The sequence below is a fragment of the Lingula anatina genome, chromosome 6, assembly GCF_051362555.1.
Source record: "Lingula anatina isolate TDL-2025a chromosome 6, LinAna3.0, whole genome shotgun sequence".
In the NCBI taxonomy this organism is placed as follows: Eukaryota; Metazoa; Brachiopoda; class Lingulata; order Lingulida; family Lingulidae; genus Lingula; species Lingula anatina.
The window spans coordinates 11,324,313-11,348,542 of record NC_141772.1 but is presented as its reverse complement, the minus strand read 5'-3'; the positions used below and the strand labels follow the sequence as shown (position 1 = coordinate 11,348,542).

Sequence of the window (24,230 nt, the reverse complement as noted above, 5' to 3'; positions counted from 1 at the left end):
TAGATTACACGGACTTTGAAGCGTTCAGACATCATGAAATTGATGGAGCGTATCCTTGTAGAATCCACAAGAAAATCTACTTGTTTCATTATGTTTTCTCCAACAAGTCAAAGGAAGAGATGGATAGCTCAGAAAGAAGAAACTGCACTAAAACAAGCATTGCGGAATACCTGGATGGACGCTGGTGGAATATTCACGGGGTGTGGAAATGGGGAACTAAAAACAGGTGCATTTTTGAGTTTATGAGTGAGGCAGAACTTTGGAAATGTTACAATAGGAAAAGTACTCTCAGAATATTTGGAGATTCACACCTTAGATTTCTTAGTAATTACTTGAACGAGTTATTGGCCAAATATGTGCATGTTTCGTCGTTAAAAGAAAATAAAATGGGTTTCAATTCATGGCAACTGCACCTGAACCGAAAGGAGATAGTAGGTCTGAGCAATATAATATACAATTGGACTGCCTATGCTTCCGAGTGTGAAAAAGCAATCAGTTCAATTTCTTCCCGATTTTACAAAAATTTTGCCACCAAAGATGATGTTATATTAATGGGATTTGGGATACACCATATGGCGAATATAAACGAGAGTGCCTACAATCTTGTAAAACATGTTATTCCCCATTTTGTGGAGTTCCTAGGCGTTCTGCGGGAAAACCCCAACACTGCAAACATCCGTCTTATATATCTTAATATTCTGCCGAGAGTTTATGGCGAAAGGGATGGAAATGATTACATGGTTGCAGCGGTCAACGGAATCATCAGAGAGAAGCTGGTAAAATATGGTGTAGAAGTAATAGACGGTTTCAATATTCTCAACCCAATGAAATGGACCCAGTGTGACGGTGCACATTATTTATGTCCAATAGGGAACGACCCAAGACATTTATCAGGCCATACTGGAATGACAATGGCCCAACTTTTATTTCGAGTTATCTGTGATTATTAACACACACACACCGGTACTTACTACCCCAATGTCATAGCATCATCTCTCTAATAAAAACAAATGCTTGTCGTCGCCATCGGTTTTTGAGTTCATGTATTTGATGTTTGGCCATAAAGTTAGGATAGTTGGCATATATATATGATGACAAAACCCTACGAGGACGAGGCCGTGATTGCTTGTATTTTTGTTTTCATCACAGCAATAGAAGAATCAACAAAGATGAGCCCATATTTCTTGTTGTTCACCATGATTGTATTTTTATCGACGTGAATTTGAAACAATACACTTTTACTGTTAAGCAGCAGACTGTAGACATTCACTTTTAGGAAAAGGCTGGAATTTTAAAAAAATTAGTTTATTTTCATCTACTTGTTTTATTCCCGATCGATCTATCGATCTATACGGTATGTTTAACCAGTGTACACAAAAATAAGACCGGTTTAATCACAGTAATGTTAAGGCCATACTGGAATGACAATGGCCCACCTTATGTTCAGAACCAAGTGCGATTTAGCAGCATGCGTTGGCCACCCTGGATTTCACTGCATATTCATTATCGACATTGGTCTCCTATGGTATCATACTTATGATAACCATCCGCTTGAGTTAGGGTATCTCCCTTATGTACTATTATAGCAGTATGTATTTAAAGCTGCACTTTCGGAAACCAAATTCTCCTCATCCTGTTATTGCATGGTCAACGTCTGACTTATTGGGATACATGAGCAAGAATGCTTTGGGTGAGATCAGATTGCGTTGATATTTGCCTTCACGCTTAATATAAGGGCTATATAAGGCTTAATCAAGGTCAGAGTGAAAACTAGGTTAAAACGTTATTTTTTTATCACTCTATTATCCACTGTTATCCATTTATAGTGGCATTTACAGTAGTAGGTGGTGTATAATGTAGTCAGACAGCTAAGGGAACATATGTGTTTTGGTGGTGTTGGTGAACAATAAATCTTTTCAATAAAGGACTCATCGTGCTCGTTACTATAGCGATTAACAACCACGTTTACAGAAAATGACGTTGCAGAAACCTGTATATGCTGCATCTTGCTCAGATTAATAAAAAATAAATGTTCCTTTGTGTTTGCTTCCGAAATTTTAAGTTTGGAAATGCACTGAAAATAGAAAAGTAATTAAATGTGATTTCACGGAACTGTTCTACTTGGAAAAGTTTTCTCAGAATGGTTGGAGATTCACAACAACGAACAATATAACAATATAACCAAAGACGGCTGTGGTTTCTGCACCTAATCACTCACCCGACAACGCCCTTGTGCATGTGCGTTATCACGGTAGAGTCTGTGGTATCCCTGAAGTCACCTTTTGCAAATGAAGGAAGACATCTTTTGAGAATGTTACGGTAAGGGGTCCAGGGGCACCGGTGTAACGTAACAGAGTCCCCCATTTCTACAGGTAAGCCGCGCCCTAGATTTGGACCCAATTAGGTCAGGATAACCCTAACCATAAAAACTATATGGAGGGCGGACTTTCGGTTACATGGGCCCTCAGTTTCGTTACACCGGAACCTGCTCAACCAGCACTGGAATCAATGTGGTTTAGCTGAATCAAGATGGTCCATCGATGGTCAAAAGGGGGCTCGTAGACACAGGACTCGTCTGGTGAGTGATTTGTTGGATATGCACAATGTTCTGAGGATAGGACAACCACCTTTGAGCCCTGATATGTTTTTCTGCCTTAATCCTTGGTCCTACCAGTTAGGTTGAGTAATATTTCGCATCTATTGTAGAATTCATTAATTTTTATTGCATTCATACCGAAGCGAATCAAATTCAGTGAATGTGCACTGTTAAGCAAAGGGCGCACTTATATCACTTATGGAGAATTACTTTGGCGTAACTAAAAGTTTACAGATAATGACAAAGTCGGAATACACATATGCTGTATATCTGTTCAGAATTATATTCCTTCTGAGTGCCAACGAGATTAAAAATGTGTAAAAAAAATTATATGATATTATATTATAAAATAGAAAGACATTGATTTGCTATATTTCGTTTCATTATGTCCTGGGAAGAAGAAATAAATTATTATTATTATTATTAAGAATCTACTTCTAAGTAATGAATTTTGGGTAACAAAAGTTTCGTGACTCTTCGTAATGACGCAAGCTGTTGACCCAAGTTTCCATATTACGATCTGCACGCGCATTTCATGACCTCCCTTTTTGACCTCTCTTAAACGGAACTATTTAAGTCCTGCCAGAGTCTGTGTGTTTTGCCAGTGACGTGAGTTCATTGCAACTTCAGATCCGGGAAGAAGAGAATGCTGCTGATGTAAGTATATGTTTAAAAGCATGTGGATATTTAAAGGTGTGCACATTAACGAGTTACTGGACCTTATTACGCCGATGATTGCATTTCTTTGATTATGATTTTGGTTTTTTATTTCTTTCTCATTTGGCAAGACGCGGCAACAGAGGTCGAACGTTAATAACACTTAAGGGTCCCATCATCCTAATTTGCTATTCAGGACCCACAAATCTGTAGGGTTAGAGAGTTAGCACTTTGTGTACCTGCTTATGTAATTCAGTAAAGTCGACCTCACTAACACAGACACTGCCTTTTGTTTGTGGCCAACCAGAACAATGATACTCAGAAAGACCTGTTTTTATGCTTTTGACCTATATTAAGTTTCCTGATTTATATTAGGATTGCGCTCTGTTCAGTGCGGTGACTCAACTTTGACTTTTATCGTACGTTGTTCAAGTTGGAAGTTTACTAGCTTGATCTTGACACCGTACGTGACATGAATCAGACGCAGAAAACTGCGCACTTAATCTATTCCCGTTTCAGGAAGAAAATCAACCCCAGTGGTTTCTGAATTACAGTTGCGAGTTTAGGCAATCCTTTACCATGTCAATTCACAGCGAAAATCTTGTGACTTGCACTTAAAGGTCGTCATCCAATGTGTATAACTGAGGCTCGTAAGGGGACATTTTTATACCCGGAATCTGAAGCAACCTACTACGTTCCAATCTGACTATTATCAAAGAAAGATGGATTACAAGACCTTACAGGAAATTGCACTTCTGTTGGACCCCACAGACGTGTTTGGGAACGATTGGAGAATGGTGGCACATAGAATGGGATTCACCTTCCTCGAAATCCGCAAACTGGAGCGAGAAGCTGAACCTACAAAAAGTGTTCTGCTTAGCTATAAACACAAGTCTGGTAAAGCAGACGACGAATTATTAGTGGATTTGTGCAAGATATGCTCGGAAATAGGTCGCCAAGACGTCGTCGAGGTGATTAACATAGACACAGATGTAGAAGCCCCACTGGAGTCGGATATAAAATCGAGACAGAAGGAATTTCTTATAAAATGTAAGTAATGCGTACGTTGGAAATGTATCAGCGTAAGTGTTTTTACTAGTGCATGTTTAAACGCTTTATTAACAACAGTTATAGTTAAATGAAAATGTGCGTTAGAATTAAATGATTTAGGCTACTGTTCATTTTTCGGCCATGAATACATACCGGGGTACTAGTAGTGAAATTATCTTACGCCAAGGGAAAGTGAATCAAACATTTTGAAACAGAAGTTAGAAAGAAATAAAGCAAAACACAGGAAGGGTTAAACTGAATAAACAAAAAACCTAGCCGTTGTAATATAAGATTCACATTAAAATATATTGTCGTGTTTTAGATAGATGCACAAGCGAGCAATTGTACGCCCGAACCATAAACGAATGCACGCGATGCATGAGAGACTATTTCACAAAGGTGTGCGGAATTAAAACGCGCCAACTGCAGGCCTTCCTAGAGAAACCGCAGAACCTGAGCGTTCTTAAGGTATTGAGGAACAACAATGTTTTAACTGAAAAGCAATTCTCTTTACTTTGCCCAAGCTCGGGGAGCATTAACATACATGATATGGACTTGTCCCTGCTGTACATCCTTGTTAAAAACATAGCACTAAAGGACGCGGATTGGTCAACACTGTCGAATCAAGACGATTCAAAGCCGGAACACGACGTGATCAGAATAAAAGACCTTTGCCACAGATTATCTGCTGTGAGCCCAAACAACATTCAGGTGGAAAATTTTGAGACTATTTTTAATGATCTCAGTGACCCTTTGCGTCGCCTTGGTGGAAACCCCGAATATATTCTACAAACGGAATGTAGTACTGGAGATAAAGAGGACGCGAAGGCAACTGCTAAGCGACGAAGGGCACGTCTTTACGTGGCCATCACTGCAGTACTAGTCTCAACAACAGTCGCTGTTATTTTGGCTGTCTCATTCATCGTTCATTCAAATGAAACGCCACCTTACGACCACGCCCCTACCTCTGTGTGTGAGAAGGTTACACCTGAAAATATTACCTTCAGGTGGAAAGGTAATTTTGTGCTGTGAGGTCATCTAAAGTCTTTTTTATTATCGAGCTACATTTACTTCTTTATTGATAGCTCCATACGCAATATTGATAATTGATTTTGAAATCGTTTTGTACAAAAATATTGTTTTTTTTAATATATTGAATTTAATGCGTTTGACATGAAATATACACTGTATATCTTAACTGCTGGTATCCCTGTGACATATAAGATAAATAAACCCACTTCTAAAAAAAATTATTTGGAAACTTTATTCTGTAGGTAAGCAAGTCGAATTTCCTTTCGTTAGTCGAGATGGCTGGGGAGCTAAAGCTCCTCTTGGGGAGTACCCGTACCGAACTCAACCCGTCCCTTACGCCGTCATAGCTCATACGGCAGGGGCCCGCTGTAACGGCACTAGCTATTGCTGCATGGAAGTCAAATGGACACAGAAATTCCACATGAAAGCTCGAGGTATTTTACACACTATTAAGGATTTTTTCAAATTCTTCGTTGCTTGTTATATAAAATTAGATGATTGTTATTTATAATTTTAAAATTCAGTTTTGTTAGACATATTACACAGCTATTAAATAATCAAACGGGAAGAAACTTGTACCTTTTGAATTTTCCACACACGTTATAAACTATTCGCAATTTTCACCACTTTGCAAAGATTTTTTTCTCCGGCGTGATCAGCTTAATTCTTAATCGTTTAAAATGTGTTCTTTCTTGGAAACAGTTTTTTTACCTTGGTTTTTCTTGTAAATCAGGAAGTCACTACCCCCCCCCCCCAAAAAAAAAAAAAAAAAAAAAAAAAGGTCAGGGTTGAAATCGCGTGTAAAGGGATTTATCTTATTGACTGGAATCGTGTGAAACAGTGTAAATACGTTTCAATGGCTGTTTCAGGCTGGGGTGACATAGGGTACAACTTCATGGTCGGTGGAGATGGAGTGGTATATGAAGGGACAGGATGGGACCAAATAGGAAGACATACAAGAGGGTAAATATCTAGCCGAGTGCCCGTCTCCCAGACTACTTGAATATAATCGACTGGTAACATATTGGATCAATTTTTGCTTAATATACCCCGATATATAAACTTTACAGAAAAGAAGCATTTCAAGTACAGATTGGTGTTCGCATTGGCACAGTTTTCTGATAGTGCATACTAAATATTTTGGAATCTATAAGAAATTTAATTCACATAAGTCAAATGTTTAAATATTTGGTTAAATATTTTAACCTCACCAGTCACAGCTATTATGTCTACTATGTTTGCCAGCGGTCTGAGATACAAACGACTAGTAGTTTTGACGTTGAAATTTAAAAAAAAACGTGATATGAAATCACCAGTCAGTTTAGTAGCTATTGTTTTGACTTAATTTCCGATATTTATATATCTACATTTAGTTTCAAATTAATAGTCCTTGAGGTTCTCTGGGGTCTACTAGTCCCAAGTGACACTGAGTCGATAACTGTAAGGTGCAGACAGATTTAGATTTAGAGTAAAAGTTTTTTTCGACATTAGGTGGAACTACGATAGCATAGGCATTGGTTTCACGGGCAACTTTGAAACGAGTTTGCCGCCAAATTCCTCAATCTTAACTGCTCGTCGCCTGCTGCAGTATGGGGCGTATTTAGGAAAATTAACCCAGGATTATGTCATATACGCTCACTGCCAGGTGTCCGGGTTTGTGAGTCCTGGCGCTGCCATGTACGCTGAGATAAGGACCTGGGACCATTGGGTAAGATTTCTTGATTTTTTTTTTCCAAATCAGAATCAATTTGCCAATAAGACGACGAGATTTTTCTTCATCATTGGATAGTTTCAAGTACTATATGAAAATAATGCTTTATCTCCCACATGTCTCTATTCAACGTTTCATTTTCACAATGGCTATCTTTGTATATATGCACGAAGGAAGATACTTGCATCGGCTTTGTTTTGTCTGGTTGTTTGCTGGCAAAATATTTTTAAAAGTATACAAAAAAATTGACGAAATTGTCAAAATAGTTGGTCGTTCAAGAAGAAAAAAAGTGGATGAAAGTGTCAATTGAATAAGGGAGTTTTGATATTTTAAAAAGAATTTTTCCTTGAAAGAGGTCAGCTTTCCTTTTCAACAATATCTAGCACTGTAATGCGAGTTGTATTTATTAATAAGTTACAGCATTTCACATATGCAAAAAATCTGTTTCTAGTCAAAGAAGATAATTTTGTTGGTTGAATATAATATAATAATTTTAACTAAGAATATCAACCTTAAAAATTGCTGCCTTTAGAGCTCATATTTCATTTTATACCTTGCTCGCTTCATTTCAGCAAATACGAAATAAAAACGGCGCATGCGCCTAGATGATGCCTGCAGTGGCGTGACAGAAGTTCTGACAACCACTTCAACGAGATGACTCGCATCTTTATAGCAAAAAACACACTGCACAGTATAATATTATGTCAATTTTACGTTTGGGTTGATTCTTTCCGTTGACATTTGCATATTTTTTGTTTTTGTAAGTGTCAAATTCAAGTGTGGATTGGAACATATATTTCTTACAAGTATGAATGCCTTAATTACTTCTAAAGTTATTAAATACATTTCAAGTTCCATGTCAATGTCCTAATAGAATTTATTACTTTCATGCAATAATTGTTTAGAATTAAAGATAAATACTCGTTTAGATAACAGTAAGAACACACGTTTAGTGAAGATTCGTATTCTCAGCTGTTATGAATTTATCAAATAAATGATTTTGTTTTTTACAATGCTTTATTCAGTCTTTATTTTTTCTAACGTTGACACATTGCAAACATTCACGCTCACACACACACATACACACACACACACACACACACACACACTGGCGCGCGCTAGAATTGATGCTAATAAACAATGCTTTAAAATTGTCCTTTTATGTACACGTTAATGTTTTTGGCGTGCCCCAAACATGGTCGGCGTAAATAAAATTTTCTTTCATTTTCAATACCGGTGCCTGCACATACACGTACCGGGGGTACATGTACAGACTTGGTCATAAATGTTGTCCCATCTCTATTTCCATTTTATTTTATCTATTTTATTATTTTATTTTAAATGACCACCTCACACCCGTAAACCATTCTGAACATTGTTTTACCATATTTAACATGAGCCAGTCTGTATATATACTATAATACGGCCGCACCTATACGTATATATGCGTCATCCAACCCACTGCTCAGAATAAGTGATGTCCGCATTGATACCCACGGCTATTTGGTTTGAAAGTCGCAAGTTACAAAACAGTGTCATGCCTTGACCAACAACACAGTAAGAACATATTCCGTAATGTCACAAGATATTCTTTACTTTATTTATTTATTTATTTATTTATTTATTTATTTATTTATTTATTTTATTTATTTATTTTATGGTACAAGCATGATGGACATAAATTCTCTTCCCTCGCTTGGTGACGAGCATAAAGTTCGCTATTAATCTTTTAATTTACAACGAAAGGTGACAGCTATTTAATATGTAGACCGTTGGTCATAATAGTCGAACACAAGATCTGTAAGATAAGATCATTTCATAATATAATCCATGATTTTCAAAAAGAATGTCTGAGTCTCGTGAAAGTTAAATATATCAAACCCATGTTTGTGTGAATACAGCGCGCAATCTAGCATTTTTTTATGCTCTGCCTCACCACTGTTTGGAGCATAGGCAACATAAATTTCATGTTTATCGCATCAATATATATACAGCTCGAGCATAATACATAACTCTACATATATCCTTGAAGACGAGGCTTCTTTGTCCTTAGGCGTAACACACGTGACGACAGTAACACACAGAGTCATATGACACAGTGGACAAACTTCTTCACGGACAATTTAGTCCTTAATCAGTCACTCTTTATCTTAATTTGGACACACCTGTGCGAACTGAAGAAATTTGTTGGTGTCGATCGGTGGATGTTCCACAAAACTGGCTGCGTCGTTTACCTGAAAGTCCTGGTAAAACTGGGTCTACAGCAGCTTAGGACAGCTTACAAGTGCGCGACGATATGAAGACGACGGTGTTTGCTCATCTTGGGTTTTGTTATCGTTAGGTGATAACTTCAAAGAAAATCAGGAACATGGTATCTTTACAGAAAATGCCAAGACGTCGGAAACTTGTGTCAATTTCAACGTTTTTCATAATCTGGATTTTAAGTCTTCACGTCCAAGGAATATACGCACGTAAGACTTTCTCTTTTCCCTTGCCTTTGTTTGTTTCTTTTTTATAAGAAATGAAGAGAGATCAAGAATTAGGCAAAGCATTTGCAATACTTATTATCTAAAGGCTACATAAGATTTTCTTATTTTAGTACGTCTTTAGTAAAATATTAAAAAGTGAAGTAAATAAAGTTTATGAAATTGTACAGAAGTGAAATATAATGGCTTAACACAAGCAACTAATTTCCTTTTTCATATTATCACACTCATTTGATTTATTTCCGGCCGACAGTACCAATCACTATCTGACACCGATTTGCAAAGACAAACTGACAGTTAACTTTTGCAAATTTTGCCCCCGTACATTGTATGTGTATGCTCTACAAGTGTCGACTTTTTTCAGTAGTATTAAGATAAATATTTTATATTTATAAAAGAATCGGGGAAAATATTTTTCGAATGTTAGCTTTTGCAAATTATCGAACCTTAAGTGTTTTTATCGTTTTCAGCTAAGCGCAAGCCCAAGCCAAAACCTCCTCGGGACCCTCCAACGACAACTCCTTCTACGACATTTCCTGCACCAACGACTCCTCTGGCAACTACAACAACGACTCCACGGGTGACTACAACAACGACTCCTCTGGTGACTACTACGACGACTCCTCTGGCGACTACAACAACTACTCCTCTGGTGACTACAACGACTCCTCTGGCGACTACAACAACGACTCCTCTGGCGACTACTACGAGGACTCCTCTGGCGACTACAACAACAACTCCACTGGTGACTACAACAACAACTCCTCTGGTGACTATAACAACTACTCCTCTGGTGACTACAACTACTCCTCTGGTGTCTACTACAACTTCTCTGGCGACTACAACAATAACTACTCTGGTGACAAGTACCACGACTCCTCCAACGACTATTTCAACGACTCCTTTGGCAATAACTACAAGGCCTCTACTGGTAACAACTATATCGACTCCTGTGTTGACTACTTCAACGACTCCTCTGGCGGCTACTTCAACGAACCCTCTAGAGACTAGTGCAAGTTACCCGGCAGCTCACACAACAATGCCGCCACCGACAACAATTCATTTAGCCAACTTTACAACAATGGATCCTTTGATCACTAATTCAGCCTCGACCCTTTGGAAAGATACTTCAACATCGACTCTCTTGAAGACTTCTGCGGCCCCTTTGACGGTCACTGAATCCCCTGTAACGAACCCAACCACAGCTACAATTCAGCCCACAACAGTGACAATGAACATACTTACTACTCCTATCACGACAATTCTTGCAAATTCTGTCCAAAATGAAGCAACGACAACTTCAAAAACGATTCCCACGACTTCCAGTGTTAATCTGGAAACAACTCCCAAAATTACTCCTACGCCATTTGCATTCACTGAGGCAACGCAAACTATGGATACAACAGTGCGGCCAGGGGACACAACAGTAGGGCCAGGAGACACAACAGTAGGGGACACAACAGTGGAGCCAGGGTACACAACAGTGAGGCCAGGCGTCACAACATTGGAGTCAGGGGACACAACAATAGGTTCAGGGGGCACGGCAGTGAGACCAGGGGACACAGCAGTGGGGGGCACAACAGTAGGGCCAGGGGAAACAACAGTAGAGCCAGGGAACATAGAAGTTAAACCCAGTGCACCAACAGGGCAGAGTGAACAGAATACGCAACCCACATCGACAGAAAAATCTCCTAAAGACGGAATACATGGGGGGACAGACGAATCTACGAATAACGGCGGTTCTGCTGACTCCTTCTCTCATGAAGGATCAACCGGATCTTCATCTGGTGGTAGTCTCTCTCTGGACGGATTGCCAGGTATTGAATATCCGGATGGTACACAATCCGACGGTTCGATAGATATTGCTTCCAATGAAGATCCGTCGGGAAAGACAACTCAGAAAGGAGATGGAGACAGTTCGTCAACCACAGCGGCGTGGGGCGTCAACAAAATAGGAACACCCGACCTTGAACCAGCGAATGATACAAGTGACGGGAAAGGTAATGGTTTCTAGTATGAAGTGATTTACATTAGTTTTGGGCCAATCTTTTTGCCATTGTATGGTATTGATTGGGATACTTACTGAGTGGTACTTAAAAAACACAAATTGCCTTTAATTGGCACGCGAATTAAAATATAATGGATACTATATTCGTGAAAGCCAATTACATGTGGTCTTTGAAAATCATGTTTTAATTGTTTTTCATGTATTTTATGCAGATGAAGGCGGTGAAAAAGTTGGCAACGGTGCGATCTCTACCGGCGTTGTGACAGGAGTAGTTGTGGGGCTGCTTTTCGCTGCCCTCCTCATTCTTTCTACAGCTCTATTCATAGTGTGCTTGAAAAAGCAGAAGTAAGTAAAAAGAGCGCGGTCATTACCTATAATTTCCTCATACCATTACCGCAATATATTCATAATATCTGGTATGATATTTACACTGGTCAAAGTATTCCATCTATCCAAATTTTGGTTAAGGACAAATTGTCGGTCCCTTAGCCTTTTTCCTTGCACCGATATGAATTTCCGTTCATCCACCAGTTTAGACCATTGACAATTATAATAAATTATCATATTTCATTTTATTACATGGCCAAGTTTTATTCTTTTTTAACGTTTATAGTTCTCTTTGATTCCCTTAGAATATGAAGATATTTATTTAAGTTTAACAGCCAGTAAATACCTTCTATACAAAGTTGCACGGTGATAATTTCATGAAACACATAACACAGGGGGAAGGTCGGCAACAATGGAGGTGTCCCTAGGGTGACTCAGTGCGTTTTAATCTTAACTCAATCTCTTCACGACATCCACTATACCCGCAAGGTATTGACAGTCACAATAAATAAATAAATAATATACTGAGTATATAAATCAGCTTACATGAATCACGGCCCAAGGCCATTTCATGCTGAATCTCTACGAGAAAGGCATCACAAGGTTTCGACCGCTCATCTTCCGCCGAACAATTAAAATCAATTAAAATGGGGTGTGGCGAGCTGAATGTTAGATGCACTTTTTGGTTTGTCACAAATATTTTATTTTTCTTTTCTGATGCTTCGTTTTTGGTTTTTTATGCTAAGTCATGTAAATCGAATTGTTATTTGTATTTATATTTCTTATTGCGCGAATAACGGTCTTTATGCTGCAAGACGTTTCCACAAGATAATTTCAAAGTATAAAAAAAAACATTGTTCAACCACAGGAGGTCATTCATTAAAATGTTCTGGTAATCAAAATACAAATTTTACTTGGCCTCCCAACATTGCTAAAGTAAGTTGCCTTGGGGTAGGGAAATAATTCCCGTCACAGAAACGAAGACTGAAGTGTCAGTCTGCTCCTCCCACCGCTGGAGGGAGCTACTGTATCTGGATGCTGACGTCATTTGTTCTTTTCGCACAGTTTCCCACAGTACAGAAATTTGAACAAAATTAGCCAGAGAAATATTTCTGAATATCTGTTGAAAATGCTCTGTTGCCCTGTTAAAGGATATGAAGAACTTATGTAGACTTAATTCTATGTCGGTTTTATTTACTTTTTTAATAAGTGAGTTACGCCTAATGTATTTAATTCTTTTACAGAATACGATTGCCGGAAAGGTTCAGCACCAAAAGGACAGAAACTCTACAGGTAAGTGTGCTGGCAGCAAATAGCATCAGAAAATGCTCATCGTTTGCTGTGGGTTTTATTTTTTCTCGGAGCAAATGCTTCTGAAAAAAAAACAACATGCCTAGCACATTTCTGTTTAGAAAAAAATCGATACTGCAATCTTATTTATCGATCACCCTTCAAATATATTGATCATATATAGTTTTTTAATCAAAGTTTTCTTGCATCCATTTCATCTCAGAACAATCCAGTTTATAAGGGCGTTTTACCAACAATCGCCGTCACCGACGGGGCCTCTGCTTCGCCGGACTTCACTAACAGTACGTCGAACGTCTACATCGACAGTGATGCCCTGCAGCAGCAGCGACCCCCAAATTTCACGGGACAGAGCTGGAACAGCGAATTCAGCTTCTTTGAGGGCTCGTCTTGTCACTTGAACAACCACCCGTCAACGACTTACCTGGCACCAACAGACATTGATCCAGAGCGCGTGTCGAACCTTTATGCATCAATCGACGACTCCCGCGTCTCAGTGCGCAGCCAGGTCCTTGCCAGCGCCCCGCCCCTGGATGAGAGTAACACGGACTTCGACGACGCTGGCGGGTACTATGATCCGATTGATGCCCGCGGCGCTGCCAGAAGCCCTACAGCTGGCGATGCTCAGGATAACATATATTACAACTCTTCTGCTTTCTCCCCGACTTACGTGAACCAGCTTGGCACGCACAATTGCAACACGCATGTTGGAGAAAACTGCGATTATCTGGAACTTATGACCACGCCCAACGAGGGGGAACGAACGTCCACGATACGGCACCATTGCGCACCTGGCGGCGAAGAGGGTCACGTGTACGCGTTGCCTCGCAACAATGCGCCCCTCAGCGAATCAGGATACAGCAACAACAGCAAAGCACTTGATTGTTCGTCTCATTTTGCAACTCGAAGTGGCAGCAATGTTTATGAAATTGTTGAGTTTCGAAATTGATAAAAAAATTATTATTCATTTAAAAAATCAATACAAAACAAAGTTGCTTTGGGTGCAGCTTAATTTGGAAATTACCGAACACGCTTCATGAAAACATTTTATAAGTCATATTTATTGTAATGAGTTCAAAAATCAGTGATGCCTTCCCACTGATAAACAGTGGATAAACTCATCGACCAATTGATTTTGACTAAAACTTGTACACGTCTGATGATTATCAAGAGTGCACAGCACCAAACTGAGTTACTTCACCAAAGTTATTTGAAAATACATTTAAATAATATAGTGAATTCATATATGAATAATCATAATGGGATAATGAAAAACGAGGAGGGTTGGTCACAAGAATTATTTTAAGTGTTATTTTAATGTTTAGCTCGTCAAATTTGCAGCCGTGCACATGGCTGGGCCAAGCTGAAAAACAGTCATCTATTTAAATCCATCATATCTCTCAAATTCGTGTTTTGAATTTCAAATAATTTATGGTTCCCCTTTTCAAAATATGCAGTGTTTTCACCGACGTAACATTTCATTACGCAAAGTACATATTTTGGCGGGGCACATATAAAGAGCAGGAATAACTTGGGCACCTTAACCTTTGCAAAATTTTACCTGTATGCCATTTGCAGCAAGGATATAATAAATTATGTGAACATTGGATATTATCTCAGTTATGCTACACTTTACGTACTATCATCTAAAATACTTTTTTCAATCATCTTGCGCGGATAATAAATGGAGAGCATTTTGAGTTTATGACAGTAGTATATATGGTCAGCGAGATTCTGGAACACATTTAGACAGGAATTCACCAAGTTTTATTGAATATTCTTTTGGTAAAATGCATACCACGCGAATGACACAAGCCGTCAGCCTTGCTTGATCTTGCTTCGATTTACGTAGTCATCTATCCAAGTTAACTGAAATGTGGTCTAAGCAAGGCCTATTACCTGGAGTCTTTATGTGAAGGGGGTCTTTGGTCTATGGTTTTGAAATAACAGTTCATTCCTTTCACTCACTTGGGGTTGTATAGGTCAATGACAAGAACGCATTTATATCGGTAACACATTATTTTATAACTGGAACATGTGGGATTAGACTCAAAAATGTCCCAGTAAAAAGCCTTATCGAGTAGCTGAGAAATAACAAGCCCATTATTTCATAAATAATTTATTGTATCGCCCGACTACATATATTTTGACATAATATCAGGGCCATATCCTCCGGGGGGCAGCTGCCCCCCTGGGATTTAGAATTTTCCACACTGGTAGGGGGACACCCCCTCCCCCCTCGGGGGCTTCGCCCCCTCGTGTCCGCTTACTGCCCCCCCTGGCATTTTGCTCAGGCTACGGCCCTGAATATGAATTAAAATGTCTTAATATATCAATGTCAATTTTTCCAAATACGCATTGAATTCAGTATAAAGTACAACGTACCTGCATATTAAACATGGGGGTTCGATAGATATATGTCGATAGATTAGTCCTACAATCAACATAGAATTCCTTATATAAATGACCCATTTTAAGGGAATGACTTGCAAAAGCTTTTCGCAAGGCATGGAGAAATGTTAACATGGAAAAACAAACTACCTGAATAAGGTTATTCTAACGGTAATTGAAAGAATGGCATGCGTCTGGTTATTGCACATACACATTATGGCAAACTTTGATCATAACAAATAGTTTTCTTAAACCTAACAGACCTAAGAAGAAAGTGCAAACCAGGAAGTGGGGAGCCCAAGCAAGGCATGACAAAGACAACCACTGCACATACCTAAGTCAAATGAAAATGTAAATTTATATACTTTACTACCAGACTTAAAACCGCATCAAGAATGTCTGGTCTACCAGGAAGTATCACCTGAGGAAGTGCAACCCCCTCCCCCCCCCCCCCCAAAAAAAAAAAAAAAAATAAATAAATAAATAAAAATAAAAAAAAGGTAAGCAAGATTTGGTGGACAGCATAAAGGACTTTTGGACCAGCTTAACGTCAGAAAAGAAGAAATGGTTGCTATGAAAGTATAGGGACAGCAGATTAATCACTACAGAAATACAATTATCAGTGCTGGTTATACATAATTATGTATGCAGTTGAATTTTTAAAAAAAGTGTAAAATGGGACTAAAGCTAGCCTTTAAGTTAATTAGGAGAACAATTGAGAGCAAGTAACCAAACTAAGAAAACTTTAAAATAACCCAGGCTTGGAGATGAGAACCTTAAACAGCACTTCAGACAATGAAGAAGTTGACTGAAAAAATACAATCAGAAGATTTAAAGACAGAGAGTGCTGATTAGTGTCAGCTCAACTAACACACTGTTTAAGATGCCTAGTTTATTTTGCCATGAAACAAAGGAAAGACATTATCAGGAAAGTACTGAAAAACACAGACAGCACACACCACATAGATAACACAAATAATTTTGCAAAAATAATTTTGCAAAGGTTGAAAATGGGCCTGGTGAAGGGATCTGTTACTTGTATTCTCCATTATCCCCAAACAAGTTACAGTAATCAGTGATCACCAGCAGTCTATTTTCACATTCCATGTGCAACTACCCATTAAAGTTCTAAATGTATTCTACATAATTTCTTACACACAGGCTTCAAGATTGTGTCCTAATTATAGAAACATCCAAGAGCAAGGTAATGTTTACCAAATTAATAATAATTTGCTCATATTCATACCTATTTCAACACAGTTCTGAATAATGGCACTCATGTATCACATTTTTATACATGCCATAGTATCATAATGCAAAATGTGTCTAGAAAAAATCAGCTTTGCTGCACCTAAAATACTTATCACAATTTCTTTGACTCTAATGTATTTCAAAATAATCCACTATTACTGGGGATCAACATCCTCCATACAATCCTTGTTAAAAACATTCCTTAGGCTTATGCACCAATAGCAATTTCTCTATTACTACAATTTTCATAATTTACATTCAACCGTCTATCAATATATAATATGACCAAGTAAATCTGTGGTTAAAAAAATTCTTGCAAGACCCTATAGACTTTCAGAATAAAAAATTTACAATTAATTATTATACTTTAGTTTTATTGGCATGGATTCACCCTAGTATCTCTATATCTGAATATAATTCCATCTGCCAATTATACGTACTTCAATATAGCAATCTTAAAATACATCATCAATACCAATTTGCTAAAAAATAGTACAATTAACTCCATTTTTACTTTTTCTCAAAAGATAGCTTAATTTTTAAAAATAGGGGGAAACCCAGTGTATATTAAAGTACTAAGTAAGAAGATGTAACATTTTGCAACAAAGTGACTTTTTCGTTTACCAAGTGTGTTCATTACTTGCAAATACATCACAGCAATTTTGGCATGGTGGTCGTCTTGGTTGGGAATGCTTCTAGACTCTCTTCCGCATGTGTCCAGTTGTAGAAATTCTCTCTGTACCACAATACTGAAAAAGGAACTAAAATGTAAAATATACAATATATGTAATATATTTTACTAGAAAACTGTTGCTCATAGCAAGTATTGCTTAGTGTAATAAAATCCATAACTATTTTTATCACTATTGGTATTGGATGGTATTATACTGGTTGTGCCCAAAGGCAGAAAAAGAGTCACTTACTTTCATTTAGGGTGTGGGGCTAAGTATCTTTATATATCCCAAGCTACTAACATAAATTAATTTCACTAGGAAAGCTTACGACTTTGTTAGCCTTTTGTAAAGTGCAATTTACAGCTTCCCCTTTGTGGCTGTCTGTGTTAAGTTTTATTGTTACAATTGCTCAGCCAGTAGGAAATGTTTTACACTAAATCATACGGCTCAGGAGGTTCGTCAGGCACATGTTAGTATAGTCGTCAATGGGGAATTTTTCAAGGTTTCTGTCCCAAGATTTTAAAGCTAAACTGATGAAACTTTCCAAGAACATACCACTGCACAACATACCACTGCAAATCAACCCTAACATGCCTCTGATCTCACCTTTCCTGCCCTCTCACCTGTGTTTTCTATGCCTTGTTCCCAGGTGACTCTTGGCTGCCAGCCAAGGTTGGCAATCTTAGAGGAGTCCATGATGTATCTGTAGTCGTTGAAAGGCCTGTCTTCCCCAAAATCCAGGTACCGCTGCATGCCCTCCTCTGTCGTAATGCCCTTCAGCTATATTAACAGAGAATTAGAAAAAATACTACAATTGATCTGAAAAAGTATAATTAAACTTGTATTTCCCATATAGGCTTGCCTGTATTTTCATACACTTCCTATTGTTTGAACTGCCGATTGTGGTATAAGTCAGTTACAACTGCTCTGCATCCACTGTATGCAACATAAAAAGCGTAATTATATCCTACTTGTGTTGTAACTAGTACGTATATGATACTCACTTTCTTTATAAGGTATTTTGCCAACCCTAAAATGCTCAGGTTGAAGTCTGTTCCGATATTGTAGATCTCGCCTGGCTCCCCCTTGTGGAGGATGGTGTCAAATGCTTCTGCCACGTCTGTCACATACAGGAAGTTACGAATACTGTCACCTGAGCCATGTATACAGCTGAAGATGTAGAAGAGAAACGTAATGGAGATACTGATATGAATATGGGATATGCTTTAATTGTACAATGGCCTGTCAGTAGCTAGGAAGGAGCAATCATGTCCAACTCATTAATAAAATCTAATATGATTGTGTTATATTTGTGGAGGTAAAAAAAGAACTTAATTTCATTTGTCAAAATTTCCTTGAAGTCTATATAATTTCTCTCAACATTACTCGCTTGCATTATCTTCAGGACAGAAAATTTGGATTCTTTAGCTTTCATATCATATATTAAAGAGTTAATAATATATCTCTATTTTATTGCAGTACTTACTTTTTAATCAAACAAGCATTCTGATACATAATCTAGAAGTCTTCTACCTACCATTTCTTGTCTCTGTCCAGCAGAGAAATAAACTTTGGAATGACCTGCAAGGAAATGCATGTAAAACTGTTTGAGACAAACTTCACAGAATACAGTGTTAAAATCATGTAACATTAACTTTCTCAAACAATCAGAGGATATGACTGTTTTTCTCAGTGATGTGGCCCTTCATAGGTTAAAATGTGCAAATTTTGCGAAGTGTTAGAATAATATCAAATGTATTATGTACAGACCTAATTGGCTGTGTAATTGGCAGGTAATACTATGCTACATAGTTTGAATACCGAGGAATGGTCTAAGAGAAGATAATACGTACTGATCTTGGATACTGGTGGGGACCATAGACATTGTTGGACCTTGTTATTATCACAGGAAACTGCAAATAGGAGAGATTATCATCACTCTTCAAACCCACACTGACATTTTTCTGAATTTAAAGTTAGTGTTTAAAAAAACTTTTTATCACGTACAAATTTTATGAATTGCTCACTAAATTTGTGGTAATATGATGTTCACTAAATTATATATTTAATATATGAAAAGTTTTAATCAAGGAAAAAAACTTTATAAACATTCAAAATCATCCTAGTATTCATAAACTTTATTTACAGTGATTATGTACAGTCCATTTGTGATGGGAGCGATTAGAAGCTTGCCATGATCTCAGTTAACCACGAGATTATAAATACAAATTTCAATCTTCTCTACTGCCAAGTACATTATCAAACACACTCAGAAACTACCTGAACTTGAGCCGTCACAGTTGGATGCACATACACTGTATATGGGAGCAGCTTTACATTAATTATCAATATGCAGACAAAATGCCAAAAATGACAAGTCAGTAATGACAATATTTACATGAGCATGAACATATTAAGTAACCTTTCAATGAATTAATAAAATAAGAGCAGCTCCAGCTGGATATGCCTTACTTTGAATGACTCCCAATATGATCTCACCATGCACTCAGCAGCCGCCTTGCTGGCAGCATATGGGTTGGTCGGCTTGTAGTTGGATTTTTCTTTCAGTACCTGTAGGTGTCAGAGAAGAACCCCATCAACTGTGTTATGCACTAATTAGAATAAAGCAGTAATTGGCTGCATTCAGAAAAGTGGACTAACTAGTCTGAGGGTCAAATATGGCTGACCCACTTGAATACTTCCCCACAGGATATCTATTCAGTGTTTAATAACGGATAAGATGGCAAGTTTTTAGTGGGTAGCCATATTGGACAATCAGACTAGTTAGTTCACTGTTCTGAATGTGGCCATTTTTTTCACTCAACACTTAATAATGAAGATACTGTTTACCTGAACTAATTTTGTTAATTGGAATATACAAAAGATTACATACTTAAACATGAAAAAAAAACTTTTATCAAATCACCTTTTAGAGTGAGAATATTCTCTTTATCACATTAAAATGCCAGCATGTTTCTAAAAGCCACTAAAATGATACTTCTTGACAAATTGATCTAAGAAAGAGGTTTACAATGATGATTAATTTATAAAAACGTCTTACACATCACATTTTATAGGGGCATTTCAAGATTCGGCACTAAATTTCAGGACAGTATAATCTATCAACAGAGAGTATTCTTAACAACTACCTTTCAGAAAATTTGACAAGGAGTGTTTCATACTGCACTTGCCATAATATACTCATTTACAATGAAATACCAGAACTAGAGGATCAAAAAGGTATAAGTGCCTACTCAGTGATTGAGAAGGTTCAAACCACCCATGGGACAATGGCCCCTCCTGGGTCACCCTTAATGGGCCATTTTGCATATCAATGGGCCATCGCTTGACATTTATGGGCCATTTTTAAACATGACAAATATATTTGAAATATCTGTATCAATATTTTTGGGAATAATATGATAAGGTTTTGCAGTTAAACTTTGTTAATATATTTATTTAGTTAAGAGTTTTATTTGTCTTTTTCAATAAAACCATTACAATGCCTTCTTTACTGAACTTATTTGAAGACTAAATGAAAAAACAAAATGATCAGAAAACATGTAATACTCATAAGTAATTGTTTTTTATTTGATGAAACCATCAACAACAGGTAAACAATCTAGATCTCTGAAAACCTTGATTACTCAAAACTGAGAAAATGTAAATGAAATTGTCTTCACATACTGTCTAGTACTTATAAATCGGTCTCACTGAAAAGAGATTTCATTACTTAATGACGTAATCTCTTTTCCCTATGCCACACATTCAGTGCATCCTCATAACTCGTCTTACTCCCAAGAATCTTAACTCTTACACTGTTCGCAGTCGTACTGGAGCCAGGGCCATAGTTGAAGCCTTCGGGGTTGGAAACCTCGTGCGACCTGAGAGTGAGAGGTGCTAGCACTAGCAGTAACACTACTGTCAGTGTCACTACTCGTCGTAGTGCAAGGAGCGCTGCTCTTGAAGTTGGTACATTTTCTTCCCCCGTCTCCTTTGAGACTTCTTCCTGAACGTTGGACGGACCCTTAGACGAAGCGGTTGAAGTAAATAAACTAACTAATGTAGGCTGGTCTGGCGAGATTTTAAAAATCTTATTTCGGCGGCATTTTTCTTTTCACTTCACCAAAGTGCTGCTTGAAAAATCCCATGTACTTTCAGAACGAAAACAAGGTTACTTCTAATTGGATAAACATGACCTATAAATCGATTGGCCAATAAGATATCAGCTTTTATTTCATTAGCATATCTATTGGGACGATGTGCTCATTGCTCTCGGCAAACTTCGGCGATTGCGTTCGACAGCTTCCGAATTCGTTCCTGAGACGTCTTCAGGTATGAGAGGAAAATTACGCTAATCAGTTGACGAATAGTTTATTGACGAGTAGACTCTTTTTAAAAACGCGAGGTATAACAAAATCACGCGCCCTTATGGCGCACAAACAGGGCTTTTTATGCGCCCAGTTACGATTCTATGCGCGTATGGCGCAATGGCGCGTTCCTTCCCAATCACTGCCTACTGGGTATGCACCACCAGCAGGGTTACACTATAAAAATTTATTTTATATGAGAAATTGATGACAAAAAAGTTACAGAATAAAAATGTTGCAAAATTTTTTTTCAGTTTGTGGCAATGTACCTCTGTGCTACTTCCTCCATAGACTTCATCTGTACTGACGTGGATAAATTTCTCCACTCTTGCCTCGTAAGCTGCGTTCACCAAAACATGGCTGCCATAGATGTTGGTGCGTGTGAAGTCAAGTGAATATATGAATGACATGTCTGGAAGAGTATGGAACAGGACAATCAGGCAAAACTTTTCTTCAACTTTTCACCATTTTTTTTGAGGGGGTGAAAATGTTCAATTTTGAAAAATCTTATCTCCAAACTGCTTCAAATTTGCAAACAGGAGATTGGTTTGCAAAATAAATACAATAAACAAACAGATGGATTTTAGCACACTTCTTTAATTTTAACAAATCAATTTTAAATCAATATTTAAACTAAGGCATCTCCAGATGTAAATAAAAAAATATTGTCAAAGCATTATCCTTAGACTGTATAAAATTATTGTACTAAATACAAATACATGCTGTTTATATTAATTTATGAGCGTACCAACTTGTGATTCTGCAGCAAAGTGAAGAACTGTATCAATCCTTTCTTCTTGAAAGACATAGCGCATGAAGTCTGGTTCACAGATATCCCCCTGTAAACACAACATTTAAACAATCTCTGATCACTGACTCTTTTGCAACTACCCTGTGTACAGCAACTAAATCAACTCTTACTTAATAACTTAGTATACTCAGCTGCTTAAAATTCAACTCTGTTTTTCCACTTATTTCACACTGCTTATAATTACTTCATTAAACAGGTTTGCCTCTGCTGCATGTCTGCATGAACCAAAAAATCCCATCCTTTCAAACAATTTTAAAACTGAGGTAGCTTAATAAGCCAGAATATCTATTCTAATCAAAAACTTGGAATTGAAGCATAGCACAGGAATAAGACACCTAAGTCAATCAGTAGAGTGCATTTTTACTTACTTTAAAATTATCTCATCATAATTTCATTTATTTTTCCATTAACATTTAAAACTTCATATATATGTATAAGTGAGCACCTTACCTTTTTTGCTTGCTTTAAGGTATTTTAATTTCTACATACCTGAATAAATTTATAATTTGACTTTCCTTTGATACTCTCCAAATTTTTCACACTGGCACAATAATCAAGCTAGAAAGACAGACCATGCTTTAATTATCTACAAAAATAACTGCTGTAATACTCACATTATACAGGAATAATTAAACAGTCAAGGATATGTATATATACATCATGTGAGGCACTGACCACTGTTTTGCTTCATGTAATAGCTAGGTATGCTTGTTTTAACACTGTTTAATATTTGAAAATATTCATAACAGTTTTGAAAAGAAAATGATAAGGTAATGTGGATTTAAACATCCTTACAACAACTCTACAATATTGCAGCAATACCCACCTTATCAAGGTTGACAATGTAGTAATCTGGATACCTTGTCACAAGAAGAATAACAGTGTGTGAACCTCTGCAAAATCAAAATTGAACAAAATTACAAATAAAGAAACAGCTTGTATGACATGATATATTGCCGTACATTACATTAAAAAACTAACACTTAATGCATTACAATGTGCTTTCTTAATTGTTCCACAAGCAATCATTTCTAAATCTGAAAAAAATGAGGAGATTAGAGATTCAGATTCTAACTTAGTTTTAAATCTAAACTCAATGCAGTGCTATCATCACAGACGGTGTATAAACAAATGTGGAAATTCCGGCTTACTGCACGCACTTGAGTTGTGCTAAATGGCCAGTCCCCTAAACCCTTGTTAAGCTGAATTTGAAAAAAATAAACAGATGTCCGGGTCACCTCAGCTTTGCCGACTGATGAATGAATGAATGAACGTGTCAATGTTTGCCTTTTTACCCCTATTCAACGAATATTTTCAAACACTCGAAGACGTAAAGACTATCAATGAGCTTACATGAAGCCCGCACCCCCAGTTACAAGAATCCTTTTCTTATATTTTTTGCAGTTGTTGCAGCACGAACACTCAACCGGAAGCTCTTCCATTGCTGACTGCTTCCTACGGAAAGGGGTAATCGAGGCAAGTACCCGCTTTCTTATTTTAACGACAATAACTTGGAAAAGCTGTAATAACTCTCATTTCAATAGTTCCATGTCCAATA

General features: G+C 37.5%; 3 protein-coding genes across 5 annotated transcripts; 2 read left to right on the top strand and 1 right to left on the bottom strand.

The window, feature by feature from the left end:
* Positions 1-2,169: 2,169 nt before the first annotated feature.
* On the top strand, positions 2,170-8,046 carry LOC106153404 (uncharacterized). 3 transcript variants are annotated; one of them, XM_087016219.1, is made up of 8 exons: positions 2,170-2,578; positions 3,174-3,253; positions 3,773-4,303; positions 4,626-5,318; positions 5,578-5,769; positions 6,205-6,298; positions 6,827-7,043; positions 7,619-8,046. In XM_087016219.1, exons 3-8 carry the CDS (start codon positions 3,976-3,978, stop codon positions 7,649-7,651), a joined length of 1,557 nt encoding a protein of 518 aa, XP_086872345.1. In that variant the 5' UTR covers positions 2,170-2,578; positions 3,174-3,253; positions 3,773-3,975; the 3' UTR covers positions 7,652-8,046. The 3 variants fall into 3 exon arrangements, with proteins under 3 accessions (XP_086872345.1, XP_086872346.1, XP_086872347.1); XM_087016220.1 differs by lacking the exon at positions 3,174-3,253; XM_087016221.1 differs by lacking the exons at positions 2,170-2,578; positions 6,827-7,043 and having other exon boundaries at positions 3,025-3,253.
* Positions 8,047-8,751: 705 nt separating this feature from the next.
* Positions 8,752-14,784, top strand: LOC106153403 (uncharacterized). Its single transcript, XM_087016218.1, has 5 exons — positions 8,752-9,517; positions 10,003-11,532; positions 11,753-11,885; positions 13,112-13,160; positions 13,381-14,784. Exons 1-5 carry the CDS (start codon positions 9,415-9,417, stop codon positions 14,122-14,124), a joined length of 2,559 nt encoding a protein of 852 aa, XP_086872344.1. The 5' UTR covers positions 8,752-9,414; the 3' UTR covers positions 14,125-14,784.
* A 494-nt stretch (positions 14,785-15,278) lies between these two features.
* Positions 15,279-24,158, bottom strand: LOC106153414 (UDP-D-glucose 4,6-dehydratase). Its single transcript, XM_013527336.2, has 11 exons — positions 24,026-24,158; positions 23,499-23,565; positions 23,162-23,230; positions 22,610-22,700; positions 22,131-22,273; positions 19,964-20,062; positions 19,345-19,404; positions 19,029-19,072; positions 18,496-18,661; positions 18,115-18,271; positions 15,279-17,566 (listed from the first exon to the last, which is right to left on the bottom strand). Exons 1-11 carry the CDS (start codon positions 24,112-24,114, stop codon positions 17,469-17,471), a joined length of 1,083 nt encoding a protein of 360 aa, XP_013382790.1. The 5' UTR covers positions 24,115-24,158; the 3' UTR covers positions 15,279-17,468.
* Positions 24,159-24,230: the final 72 nt, after the last annotated feature.

Coding starts and splice junctions, on each gene's coding strand:
- LOC106153404 (XM_087016220.1), top strand. CDS start 3,976: ATGGATTACAAGACCTTACAGGAAATTGCACTTCTGTTGGACCCCACA. Junction 4,304..4,625: donor GAAGGAATTTCTTATAAAAT/GTAAGTAATGCG, acceptor GTCGTGTTTTAG/ATAGATGCACAAGCGAGCAA. Junction 7,044..7,618: donor TAAGGACCTGGGACCATTGG/GTAAGATTTCTT, acceptor GCTTCATTTCAG/CAAATACGAAATAAAAACGG.
- LOC106153403 (XM_087016218.1), top strand. CDS start 9,415: ATGGTATCTTTACAGAAAATGCCAAGACGTCGGAAACTTGTGTCAATT. Junction 9,518..10,002: donor CGTCCAAGGAATATACGCAC/GTAAGACTTTCT, acceptor TATCGTTTTCAG/CTAAGCGCAAGCCCAAGCCA. Junction 11,533..11,752: donor TGATACAAGTGACGGGAAAG/GTAATGGTTTCT, acceptor TATTTTATGCAG/ATGAAGGCGGTGAAAAAGTT.
- LOC106153414 (XM_013527336.2), bottom strand. CDS start 24,114: ATGGAAGAGCTTCCGGTTGAGTGTTCGTGCTGCAACAACTGCAAAAAA. Junction 20,063..22,130: donor ATGGAGGAAGTAGCACAGAG/GTACATTGCCAC, acceptor TGACACCTACAG/GTACTGAAAGAAAAATCCAA. Junction 19,405..19,963: donor CATATTGGGAGTCATTCAAA/GTAAGGCATATC, acceptor TCCTATTTGCAG/TTTCCTGTGATAATAACAAG.